This window comes from Pogoniulus pusillus, chromosome 13 (genome assembly GCF_015220805.1).
Source record: "Pogoniulus pusillus isolate bPogPus1 chromosome 13, bPogPus1.pri, whole genome shotgun sequence".
NCBI lineage: Eukaryota > Metazoa > Chordata > Aves > Piciformes > Lybiidae > Pogoniulus > Pogoniulus pusillus.
In genome coordinates, this window is record NC_087276.1 from 31,264,111 (window position 1) to 31,277,112 (window position 13,002).

At 51.5% G+C, this 13,002-nt stretch overlaps 1 protein-coding gene across 4 annotated transcripts in view; it reads left to right on the forward strand.

Annotated features, from left to right (window-relative positions):
* Positions 1 to 13,002, forward strand: part of SYT17 (synaptotagmin 17) — a 40,231-nt gene that overhangs the window by 15,631 nt on the left and 11,598 nt on the right. For all 4 annotated transcript variants that reach the window (XM_064153863.1, XM_064153862.1, XM_064153864.1 and 1 more), the window contains 2 exons: positions 9,333 to 9,453; positions 10,181 to 10,336. In XM_064153863.1, coding sequence (XP_064009933.1) covers positions 9,333 to 9,453; positions 10,181 to 10,336 — 277 coding nt within the window. The remainder of the gene's footprint in view (positions 1 to 9,332; positions 9,454 to 10,180; positions 10,337 to 13,002) is intronic.

Below are 13,002 nucleotides of genomic sequence, written 5' to 3' on the forward strand. Positions count from 1 at the left end.
GCAGACAGGGACAAAGAATCCCAACGTGCAACACTGTTTTATTTTGCAGAAGCTGTCCTTGGATTGTGGAGAGCGAGGCAAAGCCACTGTGGTGCAGTTGCGATTGTTAGTCGATGAAAATTTGCCAGGCTGGATTGGCTGCCCTAGGGCTCTGACATGAAGCAGCAGCTGGCAGCAGCACCCCCCAGTGATAAAGATCATGTTGGAGAAAACGCTGAAGCAGGTGCTTGGAAAGCTACTAACAGGAGGGAGAGGAAAACAGGCGGTTGTAGCTGTGATATGTCAAGATGAAAGACACAAAATATGTACTTTTAAATAGTTTTAATTGGCATTTGTAGACAGAAACGTGATGGGATGGAAGAAAGTGAGTCCAGATGGCAGGAGCTGTGAAGGTTTCTCTCTTTGTGCCAGTGGGATGGGGCAAGGTTTGTGGAAAAGCTAAGTGCCTAAACGATAAGGACTAGGATCTGCTCTGCATGTGCTGTGTGCTTCCAGAGGCCACTGCCACTGGGTGTGCTGGTAAAGTCAGGTGCTTAGTCCTTGTCCACCGTCGTGCTGAGCCCCATCAATCCCGGAGCTGGGACTGTGCCAGCATGAGCGAGCCCTGCTAAAAAAGGTGGGGGTGCCAGAAATCTCTTGCTGCATGTGATGCTGGCAGAGATGGGTGGCTTTCTTCCAGGCTGAGGCATGGTCCAGCTTCTGCAGCCAGCAGTTCTGTTGACTTCTGTAAGATGGACCAGGACAAGCACCTTAGGCTGTGGGAGGGATGCATATAGCTCCTCAGGGGGTGACAGTCCATTGTCATTGGTAGCAAAATGTGTGTGTTATTCAGCTGCTTGTTAACTAATAGCACAAGAACTTACCTTGGGAGTCAGAAGGTGGGCTGTGCAGTATTGCTGTGCTCGTTGTTGGCAATGGCTCGTCAGAGACCCCAGACTGAGGCAAGTGGAATGCTGTCCCCTCAGCCTTGAGGAATCGGTACCATAAACTGCTTGATGCTAAGCTTCAGGCAAAAGCCTGTACCTGTTCATAGGTGGTTCGTTTTCTTTTCAGTTTGGATCATGCATTTATGGGGACTGAGTCCAAAGCAGAGGCACAGAGGAGCTGCCATCCCACTTACCATCAGAGCCAATAGCTGAGCAGAAGGACTTAGTCCCTGTAGAAAATGTCAGTGCAGGTATTGCCAAATTCTTTATCCTTGCTCGTTCTGGGAGGCTTTTTCTTGCAGGATAATTATCCTGTTTCCAGAGCACAGTATCTGCTCGTGGAGTAGTTCTTGAGTCGTGTCCCCATAGGAGCACTCTGCACTCCCTAAATATCCCCCTAAACGCGTGTGGCTTTGCTTAATTACCATGAATGAAGTTGGCAGCCCTCTCTGGAGCCGGGCTCACGCTCGCACGTTGCAGCGCCAAGATGGATTTTGAAGCACATGCTCGGGACCCCAGGTTTTATTGACATATGATTCACTTCTCTTTTGGCAGATTGGAGTGGGCAGCAGCAAAATGTTTTAGGGCAGCCGTGATGAGAGCTTGGAGATCCTTCTGCAAATGGAAAAAAATGAGAGAGAAATTGCCTGGTTGTGGTGGGAAAACAGCATGAAAATTCCTTCTCCCCTCAAATGAAGCCACTTCTACAGTGAAGGGAGTGTTGTACTGGACTTGCTGCTCTTTGTGCTGTAAGTGCACTGGAAGGAGCTGCCAGTTCTTTCTGTTCACTATGGAATGTGCTCTACAAACGGAGGGGCTTTCCTGTGGCAGCTCTCTGCCATGCTTATTCCCACCTCAGGGATAAAGCTGTGGCAAGTACTGCACTGTTGTTCTTACCATGCCATGGCTGGGAAGGAAAAGGGAGAAAGGAATTTGACATTCTTGTAGTTGCTTAGTTCAGAGCACTCCTGTTGGGTGCTGTGTTGTGTTCTGCTGTGCAGCCAGGTGGCGTAGGCATGTGGCTTGGAGACCTTCAGTTGTGTGTTTACCAAGTTTGTTCTTGGCACCTGTGTTCCTCAGCTTATCCATTGCAGCTCTGACAAGGAACCCTCCTTGAGGGAACATGGAGGATGCCTCATGTTTGGTGGCACAGTGTAGTATTGGAAGTGTCGGCACCCATCTCTTGTGCAGACACAAAGCACTGGACAGGCAGGGACTTGGTCTGGAGAGCTGCCACAACAGTTGGCTCAGGTCTGCCTGTGTCAGCATGCAACAGGAGTCCATGTTCATGACAGTCATGGGAAATTAAATATGAAAGTGATGTTGTCAGGGATTTCCTTTCTCTTCCTTTTCCGCTGTCCAGAAACGTAGCAGCTCTTTAATGAAAGGAGCAGTGCAGAACTGCTGCTGAGGGCTGGGGGTTGGTTACGTGGGGCAGTGCTCACGCAGTAGTGAGCTTTCTTATGTCCTGTGGGTGACATCCCTGGACAAAGCCTGGCTGGAGGTGGGATGCCACCACCCTGCAGGTCACCGAGGAATGCCTGATGCAACACTGTGATGGATGCTTGTTTGTCATCATGACATTTGTGGCTCTTAACCTGTGCTTTGTTGACATATTTTTGCCTTTGACATTCTCCCATGTTTCTTTCACTCTGCAGTTTTCTTTCCCTGCTAACCCCTGATCATTTCAGTAGCTTTCTCTCTCCCTGCTTTCCTTTCCAGTCCTTAAAGCTGCACTACCGAGAATTTTCGTCCTTGATAATTTTTTTTCTTCTTTATCCTTATCTGTTGTCTTTCAGCTTCATCTTGGTTACCTCATCCCCCTCCCCTCTGTGCTGTTCACTCCTTGCGCTTTCTGCAGAGAGCCAGGATTCTGCAGGGTGTATTTTGCTGAGGAAGGGTCAGTGGGGATCATGTGCAGGACCTCTCCACAGGGAATCTTCCCAAAGGTCTTTGCACAGTAGAGTTTTCCTGGTGGCCACCCGAACTGGTGCGAAGCCAGTTAGACTTAGAATGGATTTTGTGGCTCTTCATTGTACTCTGTTTGTTGCACAGCTAACACTATTCTTATCCACTGATAAGCTTTTTGTTTGGGTTTTTTGTTTGTTGTGTTTTGTTTGGGAGTGTTTTTCTTTCTCTTTTTCAGGTTCTAGTCCTTAATAGCTCAGCCTTCCAGAAATAATTGCTGTGTGTCACAGGATGCCGTAGAAAGCCTGTTAGAGCAAACTGTTCTAAGCCATCAGCTTTCTAATGTGCCTGGAGGTACCATCACTGATAACCTTGAGGAGGAAAATCAATCTGAAACTTCATTAGGAACGTTGCATAGATGTCTGTGCTGATGTAATGTGCTCTGGTTCCCGTCGGGAGCCGGGGAGGGTTTCAGCTGCAGGATGTTGCTCGTGTTACAGCAATGCACAGCGAAGAGTCCGGGGGAGGCTGTGTCGAGACAATTGCCCTGATCCAAACAAGATGTGCAAGTGGCATTAATTAAAAACCTCCTCTTCCCTTGAGGAAGCCTCTTTGTGTTTCACAGATGACAGAAAAGAAAACAAACCTCTCATATGTGCCCGGTTCAACCTGATCGAAGGTTCTGGATGACAGGCAGGTCCAAGGCTGCAAGTCCAAGGGCTGGCTGTGCAAGGCAGCTGTGGGAGAGGAACAGCCAGGAGTGAAATGTTAATCGGAGCTCTAGGAGAGTCTTGGGCTTCCCAGACTTGATGTCTCCCTGGCACATCATCAAACAGGAAATTGCTTTTCCAGGGTCATCTGGGATCTCGGCAGGAATCGGAGCGTCATCAGCATAAGAATGGCGACTAAAACGGTGGCTTCGCGGGCGGTGCCGGCTGGGGGGACACTTGTGCGTGCTGCTCCAGTGGCACAAGTCGAGGCGGAACCGGCAGCGTTTAGTTTGCTGGTGAAAAGACCCAGGAAAGGTAAAAGTGAGGCACTTCGCTGGGGTCGGTGACACCTCGTGCAGAGACTTGCATCCCTCTGTTCAGCTCGGCCCCCGTGGAGGTCTGAGGTTCAGGCAGACTCCAGCGTGTGACCGACCCAAAGCCATGCGGCTGTGCCCGCGGCCCCCAGCAGCCTGCGGCTTAAAGCCATCGCCGATCGAGGTGAAGGGCACGGGGGGCAGTCTGCTGCCACAGCGCAGGTGAGCTCGGCGGGCTGGAGGAGCTCTCTGGGCAGCTCCTGTGGCCACGCAAGCCACCTGAGACCTTTGTGGCCGCTTGCCCCTCCCTGACCTGAAACAGAAAGCGTCCCGTTCCTCTGCATCACAGTGAGCCTTGCTGCACTCCCCAGTTAGCTCCATTCTGCCCACTGAGCCAGCAAGCTTAAGCTGCAGCTCTGTTGATATCCACATCTCCATTTCTGCCACAGTCTGTGCCACCAGCCTGTCTTATTAGCAGGACTGTCACGTCGGCGAAGGCGTGCTGTGGTGTGAGCTCGTCGGGGAAGCTCAGGCAGCTGACAACTAAGGGGGCCTGCCTGTGGGAGCAACCCAGAAACGCAGAGTCACAGAAGAGACCTCAAAGATCATTCAGTTCAACCCTCGTTCATTTGTCTCACGCCAACAACCACAGAGGCCAAGGAGCAGGAGAAAGCTTGTTTGGCGCAGTGCAGCAGGATGGAGGCAGTGCTGGTCCCACATGCCGGCTTGGAATGCATGGTGGCTGCTGGCCACTGATTCATTCCTGGGTACTTGGTGTCCCCTCAGCCACCCTGGCAGGATTTGAAGCAGGTTTCCTAGATCTTCGTGGCTAAGCTAGAGATGTGTTTATGAGATCAGAGGCAGCTCACTGCTGGAGCTGAGTGCCTTGGAAAGGCTGAGTCACTTGTACAGAGCTGACCTGGGCTGCCTTCTCCAAACACCTTTTGTTACCACTGCAAACAATGGAGCTGCTGCTTTCTTGCTGGCTTTGAGCATACCCATCTCGGTGGCCACTCTGGGCTGGACTGACTGTTCCTTGCCTTAAAATAATGAACAGAAATCAGAGCATGCTTGAAAAGCAACAAGGCTACCCCAACAAGGATGCTATTGAGGTTTGGGAAATAGGGCCTGATGTGAGACTCATTAAAGCTGGTGGCAGTCTGACTTGTCTTGAGTGGATCATGCTTGCAGGGCGCAGCATTTTGTATCTCATCTTGCTCAAATTCAAGCCCACGTAGTCAAAAAGGTTTGTTTAGAGGTGCCACTTGAGGAGACCATGGAGTGGCCTTCCAGTATCTGAAGGGGGCTGCAGGAAGGCTGCGGAGGGACTATTGGCACGGCAGGATGAGGAGGAATGGGTTAAAACTGGCAGAGGGGAGATTCAGAGTAGATGTTAGGAAAGGGTTTCCAATGAGGGTGGTAAGACTCTGGCACAGGTTGCCAGATCTTTGATCACATTGGGTGATCCTGTGCTTCACAACCTCCCTGGAGGTGCTCAAAGAGAGGTTAGACCTCTTCCAGTGGGAGGTGTCCCTGCTTATGGCAGGGGTTGGAACTGGATGATCCTTGAGGTCCCTTCCAACCTAAACCATTCTATGAAAAATCAGGGATATTATCCTTGCCCTTTCCTGTCAGTGGCTTGTGGGTGAGGCAGCAGGGTGGTGGTTATGCTGTAGTGACTCCTTCCATAATATCTGCAGGAGTTCTGGGTGCAGTGCTGGGGAGGGTTCAGGTGGGGGTGGGTGCCTGTTTCTCCTGCCTGTGCCTTGGTCGGTGTTTGGTGCCCAGGTTGGTATTCACAGAATTAACCAGGTTGGAAAAGACCTCTAGGATCATCGAGTCCAATCTATCACCTAACCCTTCTAATTAGCTTACCCATGTCTTCTAAAAAGGTGTGAACTGTAAAATCAACCAGGTTGGAAGAGAGCTCCAAGCTCATCCAGCCCTGGCCAATCAACCAAACCATGGCACTAAGTGCCTCATCCAGCCTCCTTTTAAACATCTCTAGGGACGGTGACTCCACCACCTCCCCAGGCAGCCCATTCCAATATCAGTCACTCTTTCTGTGAAGAATTTCTTCCTAACATCCAGCCTGAACCTGCCTTGGCACAGTTTGAGGCTGTGTCCTCTTGTTTTGTCACTGGGTGCATGGGAGAAGAGCTCAAGCCCTGCCTGGCTACAACCTCCTTTGAGGTAGTTGTAGGCAGCAATGAGGTCTGCCCTGAGCTGCCTCCTCTTGCTAGGCTACAACATCAGGCCTTTTTAAATGGAGCATAGCTGTAAATGTGTCAGGAGCATGGAGGTCTGCCTTACCTTGCTGAAATCCACCATTCCTCCCTTAGTTCCTGCAGGTCTTGGATAAGATCAGCAGGTTCCTCCACTGGGCAAATCCAGCAGCAATTACCCCAAATCTTAATGTGGATTTTCAGCACTCCAAGCTTAAGGGACTTGAAATGTTAGATCCCTGCCCAGTGCCAGCCTGCCACCTGGGTGTTCCTGAAGCTTGCTGTTTGCAGCTGGAGCTGTCTGACTGTCTTTTTCCAGCATGTAATAACATCATTAATTAGCTTCCTGACATGTGCTGTCCAAATGTACCTGACTTTCTAGGAATCAAAGCCTGCATGAAACCTGATGCAGTGCTGAATGCAAGTGGAAATAGGAGTGGACATGTTTAAAACCAACCCCTTGAGGAGAGGCTGGGGGTGTGCAGCCTGCAGGAGAGGAGGCTCAGGGCAGAGCTCATTGCTGTCTGCAACTACCTGAAGGGAGGCTGTAGCCAGGTGGGGTTGGGCTCTGCTGCCAGGCAATCAGCACCAGAACAAGGGGACACAGCCTCAAGCTGTGCCAGGGGAGGTCTAGGCTGGATGTTAGGAGGAAGTTGTTGGCAGAGAGAGTGATTGGCATTGGAATGGGCTGCCCAGGGAGGTGGTGGAGTCTCTGTGCCTGGAGGTGTTGAAGCCAAGCCTGGCTGGGGCACTTAGTGCCATGGTCTGGTTGCTTGGCCAGGGCTGGGTGCTAGGTTGGGTTGGCTGAGCTTGGAGCTCTCTTCCAACCTGTGCTTGAGGGCTACCTCTGGTGGATCCTGTTGTGGACTCTGCCACGCTCTGTTCCTGTCCTGGCTAGAGGTTTGGAAGTCAGCAGCTGTTTCTGATGACAGCCATGTCTTCAGGCTGTTCCAGCCACAGGTTTGAGAGGAGTGGCTTTGGGGGAAGTTGAACTGAAGGTGATAGCCTACATGAGATGGATGAGGTTGAAATTCCCTTGAGTGTGAGACTCCTCTAGATCCTTGTGTTGTGCAGCCACTGGGTCAATGATTATGTGGGTGTGGCTTGGGCTGATCCAGTTGTGATTGGGGTGTACTTGTTGGGTCAGGTCTGCGTGGGGAATGGCTTTCTGCTGGAAAGGTCTTGCACTGTCACACACCGAATGGGACTGACATGGAAGCTGACAGGCTGGCAGAAGAGGGCTGCCTTCCCCAGGAGCAAAAATGCTGCAGCAACAGGAAACTGCAGGTGGCCAATGGGAATGTGTGCTGTGTAGTTCTGGGTGACCCAGGAGGTGCTGTGACAAAAGGAGGCTGGACTAAGGAATTGGATGGTGTTTCTCATGAGAGGAGTGACTGTGGGGAAGGTCAGGCAGCAGATGGGCCAGCTGGGGTTGGATGGTGCCAGACTGGCTCTGGGTCTGGCTCCAGGGCAGTGGAGCATGCAAGGAGGGCATGTGGGTTTGCCCTAGGATCTGTGATGCAGATCAGCGCTCTTAGCACGGGGGCTGGGGCAGGATGCTGTCATGCTCAGCCTTCACCTTGCTGCCCGCCCGCTGCCTGGCTCAGTAAACATGCAGGGCTGAATGCAGGGGGTGCTGTGCCAGCTCCTGAACAGAGACCTTTGATGTGAAGCCAGGCAGCCCATTGCCATATTTTCTGTGGAAAGCAGAGAGGAAAGAACATTGAATTAAATTTGTGTTGTGTAGTGTCAGAGGTGCAGGACTTCCTCAAGCTGCCACCTGCTCCTGCATGCCACACACGTCCTGATGCCTTCTGGAGAGTAGTCAACAGGAACATGAGAGGAGACACTGCCTCGGGCAAGACTTCTGATGCCATTACCTAATATTGTTTCTAGCTGTTGGCCGCTTAGGTGCGGAGCTGGCTGTCAGTGGGAGCTGCTCTGTGCTGCTGGCCTCCCAGGCTGGAGGTGCTGGGTTGCTCCTGGCAGAGGGATTGGGCTTTTCCTGGCGTGCTTGCTCGGATTTGGTTTGAGCTCACTGGTTCACCTGCACTTGGTGGAAACTCTTCAATCTGCAGCTGAATAGCTGTGAGCTGGTTTAGCTTCAGGTTCCAGGGCCATGGGTGGCTTTGCTGGGGTGGGTACCTCATGTGCTGACTCATCTGCTGCTGAAGCAAGTTCTTTGGGCCACTTCAGGCTGTGGCTGCCTCTCAGAGCTGTTTTACTTTATTGCCTACCCAGACCTTTTTTCCTCTGATTTCTATAATTTAATATTTGGGGCACCAGTAGAGGTATTCCAGACTTTTGTTCTGATTGCAATACCACTACAGCTCCTTTTCCTTTTGGGAGTGTGCCATAACCATCTGATCTAGGCTTGTTTTTTAACTGTTTGCCTCTTGGATCCAAAGAACAAGCTCTGCACCCCTGCATGGCCCTGAGATGAGGCAGCTGGACTGATGCCCTGCCCAGGCTGCCTGGTGTTTGCAGTCTCTGAAGTTGTTTCTTTATGTGTGTTTTGCATCTGAGAATAAGAGCGGCTGAGAGCCAGGTCATGCTACGAGGGAGAGGTTGTTTGAAGCTGTCACGTCTGAGCAGCAGTGATGTCAGCTCTCCAGCTCTTTTTTGACTACTAGTTTTAAGCATCACTAAGTAAGAGGAAAATAAATAATGGCTGAGCAGCCATAGTGATGTGGAGCTACAGCTGCGGTACAGCTGATGAACAGCAAGGGCACAGTTGAGCTGTGCCATGGTCCCCGGGCAGAAATGTCCCCTGGATCTGCCCTCCTGTGACCCAGGGATGCATTAACCATCTCCTGCCTGAACTTCCCAAGTGGCTGGTGTGGCACTTTGGGGCTGGGAAGGAAAGATGATGCCTTCTCCAGTGGGTCTGTGCTTTGTCCAACATTGAGGATGTGAGGTTGGCAAGATCAGAACCACCTGGCACCGTTCAGAGTGGAGCAGGTAGAAACCACTGACCTTGTACTCGTTCTTCATTATAGGTCCTCTTTGCATGACTGCTAAAAAGATGAAGGATCAGTGACTAAAGAATGATCTTTACCTGGGGATAATGTTCTTTCTTGTTTCTGCTCAGCACAAGGTACCACCAGATGGTTCTTAGTTGCAGTTTAGAGCATGACTAAAATTGATATCTCAGGCACTTAGTCAAATAGGATTTATTTAATTTCTCTTCCTGCTCTTCCCTTCCCCCTGAGCTCTGTTCTGAATTTCCATATTCCCTTTTCTCTGCAGAATGAAGTGGAGCTGGGAGAGCTGCTCTTGTCACTAAACTACCTACCCAGTGCAGGAAGACTGAACGTGGACATCATCAGAGCAAAGCAGCTTCTTCAGACAGACATGAGCCAAGGTTCAGGTAAAGGGCAGTGCCATTCTCACATTACTCCTGCAGGGTCTGTGTGCTGTGCAAGCAGGTGGGTGGTGAGGCTGCAATGTGTGGGGCACTTAGGGGGATTTGGATGCCCAGTTCCTGTTAAAACAAGGCTCTGGGTATTCATTTTGTGTATCTATAGCCAGCAGCAACTGAGTGGTTGGAAATGCTTGCCCTGAGATAAAGCAGGGAGTGCAGACACTGATTTGCTGTAAAAAACCTCTGCACCGAGGTGAGGAACCAGGAGCTGTGAGCTGTGTTCTGCAGGGCAGCCTGGTTGTGCTTGTATGGTGCAGATGCTACCTGAGTGTTCAGGTGGCAGTGGCCTCATTTATGGTATTTGGCTGCTCTGGGGGTGCTCTGAGGTTCTCTCAGTGCCCGGGCATCACTCCCTGCTCTTTCTGGGCTTGCTGGCTACTAATAGCTTCGTGTCCTCTGGTGTTTTTAACATGCCCCAAGGCCCAGCCTCTGGTGCTGCCTGAACGTTGGCATTCTCTGACACGAGCAGCGTGCTTGGCCTCTGCCAAGGCTGTTGGCAATTGTGGTTTTGGCAGGGAGCACTTTCAGTCCAGCTGCCTGACTTCTGTCTCGGCCGCAGATCCCTGGGAGCGGCGTGGGGCCGCAGGCTGTATCCCAGCATGGTCCATCCCTCGGGGCTGTGCCTTGGGAAGCAGGGTGCTGGCCGTAACTCAGAGCCTGTGTTCTTTGTCAGATCCTTTTGTGAAGATCCAGCTTGTTCATGGATTAAAACTAACAAAAACCAAGAAGACCTCCTGCATGCGCAGGACGATAGATCCCTTCTACAACGAGTCCTTCAGCTTCAAGGTTCCCCAGGAAGAGCTGGAGAACGCCAGCCTGGTCTTCACAGGTAAATGCAGTGGGGTGCTGTCACTGCCCTGCCTGGCCTCAAAGGTCTCTGAGGTGAACAAAGAAGCAGTTGTGGGTTTGCAGATGGGCTTGTGCAGAACAGTGTCTGTTCCAATAGCCACCTTGCAAGAGGTGACCATCACTGGGGTCTCCAGGGAAGCCTAACGCTAATAATACTGCAGAAGCTGTCCCAGCGTTGCTACCTGAGGACTGGAGCTGGCTGGAAGTGCACCTTGTTACTCCTACACCTAATTGGTGTCACTGGGAATGCTGTTGTGCAGAGGAGAAAGAGGCATTAATTGCACTTTTCAGCAGCAAGCAACTTGGGCATAAAGTCAAAGAGGAAAAGGATGAGAGGGAAGAAGAATGATCCTGGGGCCCAAACACTGGCAAAGAGAACTTCTGGTACCTGATGGATGATGTAGCTCGGGTATTTGACACTGCCATTGCCTGTTCTGTAAGCACTCTGTGCCTTTATTTTTGAAGAGCTGGACTTGGTTCCAAACCTTGTGTGGCACAGCTGAGGTAGACCAAGGCTTCAAGAGCTTTGTTAGTACTGGAGAAGTTTGGCTGGGATGGGAATTCTTAGTTTTAAACAATTTCTGGTCCTCTGTTTTTGTTCTTCAGGCACAAAACCAGTCATTAGGAATTGACAGTTGGGTGAGCTGCTTAGAGCAGGGGTAGCAGAGCTCAGGGGTGTGCCCCCTGGTTCTCACCTGCAGACTGGGCAGCAACGATGGGGCTGAACTGGACCCACTGTGCCTGGTGGCCTTTTCTGCTATTCCACAGTGTGGAGTTCTCAGGCAGGGCTGCAGGGACCCCTAGGAAGTGGTGGGTTCCTCTCCCATGCCAGTCAGCTTGTGTGTACTGGCAGAGCCTGGGCACCATCAGGTCAGACCACCTTGCCCTCCAGAGGAGCAGAAGGGCTGGGCAGTAGGATCCACACTCTTCACCACTCTGGGCTCCCATGCTTCACAAATACATGTTCAGGCACCTTCCCAGCCACTACTCCCCCTCTTCCAATGAAGAGAAGGGAATCTGCATCTGCAAGAACATATCTTGAAGTATTTGCAGATTTCATTTCTTACCTGGCAGATGGAGGTGGCAAAGCTGGTTCAAGGAGTCCAATTCCAACCTGTTAGTTTGTTTCCAAGCAGGGTAGAATGAAAGTGCTGCTGATCAGCATTTTGAATCTTGCCCTTCATGCTCAGCAATCTCCTCAGCAGAAAGTCTGTGATTAGTCAGTGCTCTGCATGCATGTCACCCTGGCTGCACCTTCTATGTGCAATGATGGATTTGCTCCTGGAAGCTTCCATCAGCTGATCATGACAAGGGAGAAATACTCTCCTCTTCCCCTTTTCCTAGTAGCAGGAGAAAAGGCAGAGAGCAGCAGCTCTGTGCCACTGAAAGGTGCAGGGATGTTCTGCTCCTCCGCACAACTGATGAGGTTAGCACCACTGAGTGGAGGTCCAGCCAACCCTGTGCTGGGCTGCAGCAAGAGCAGTGTGGGCAGCAGGGACAGGGAGGGGATTCTGCTCTCCTCACACCCCACCTGCAGTCCTGGGTGCAGTTCTGGAGCCCCCAGCACAAGAACAAGAAGGACATGGAAGTGTTGGAGCCAGTGCAGAGGAGGCCACCAAGATGCTGAGAAGGCTGCAGCAGCTCTGCTGTGAGGACAAGCTGAGAGAGTTGGGGCTCTGCAGCCTGGAGAAGAGAAGGCTTGGAGGAGATCTTATAATGGCTTTCCAGTATCTGCAGGGGGCTACAGGAGGGCTGGGGAGGGACTATTGACAAGGTCTTGTAACAACAGGACGAGGAATGGGTTTGAACTGGCAGGGGGGAGATTGAAACTAGATGTTAGGAAAGGGTTCTTTGCAGTGAGGGTGGTGAGACACTGGCACAGGTTCAAAGATCACCTTGAGTGATTCTGTGCTCCACAACCTCCCTGGAGACGTACAAGGCCAGGTTGGGTGAGGCCTTGGGCAGCCTGTTCTAGTGGGAGAGATGTCTCTGCCTATGATGGGGGATTGGAGCTGGCTGAGGTTTGAGGTCCCTTCCAACCTAACCCATTCTATGATTTTTCCATGCAGATGGTTGTCAGCAGAGTGAGTGGGCAGTGAGCTGGTCTGTGGCAGGTGATGCAGCTGAGTTTCACTGATCTGCCTTTGCTTGCCAAGTGATGTGTTGCTTGCTGTGACCACTGTGGTAAATAATCCCAGGCCAGAAATATCCCCAGCAGCTCCAAAGCTGGGAAGGAGCATGCAGAGGCTTTTGGAGGAGCAGCAGGGCCAGGTTCTTGTGGCCACTCTTGGACTGGAATGTGATGGATGGCCCTGCTGATAGTGTTGTTGGTCTTGCTGCTCCTGCTGCCATCTGGCCTCTTCAGGAGCTGAAGGTGTTGGTCGTATTGTGATGAGTGCAGCCTTCTGCTGGTTTGATGTCTGCACTGCCTCCTCTTGTCAGAGGAGCCAAGAGCCCATGTTATTGTGAGGACCTTCAAATCGGGGCCCCTGCCCAGGCATCTGCAGTGTCACAGGAGTGAGGTGCTTCAAGAGATGCAGTGGTGATAAAGATGCTGAGCCATGTTCAGTGTCCACTTAAGTGGTGAAGATGCTGCAGATGTTGTTGGCCATGTGCTCTCAACAGGAGTGCAGCACCAGTTTGGTC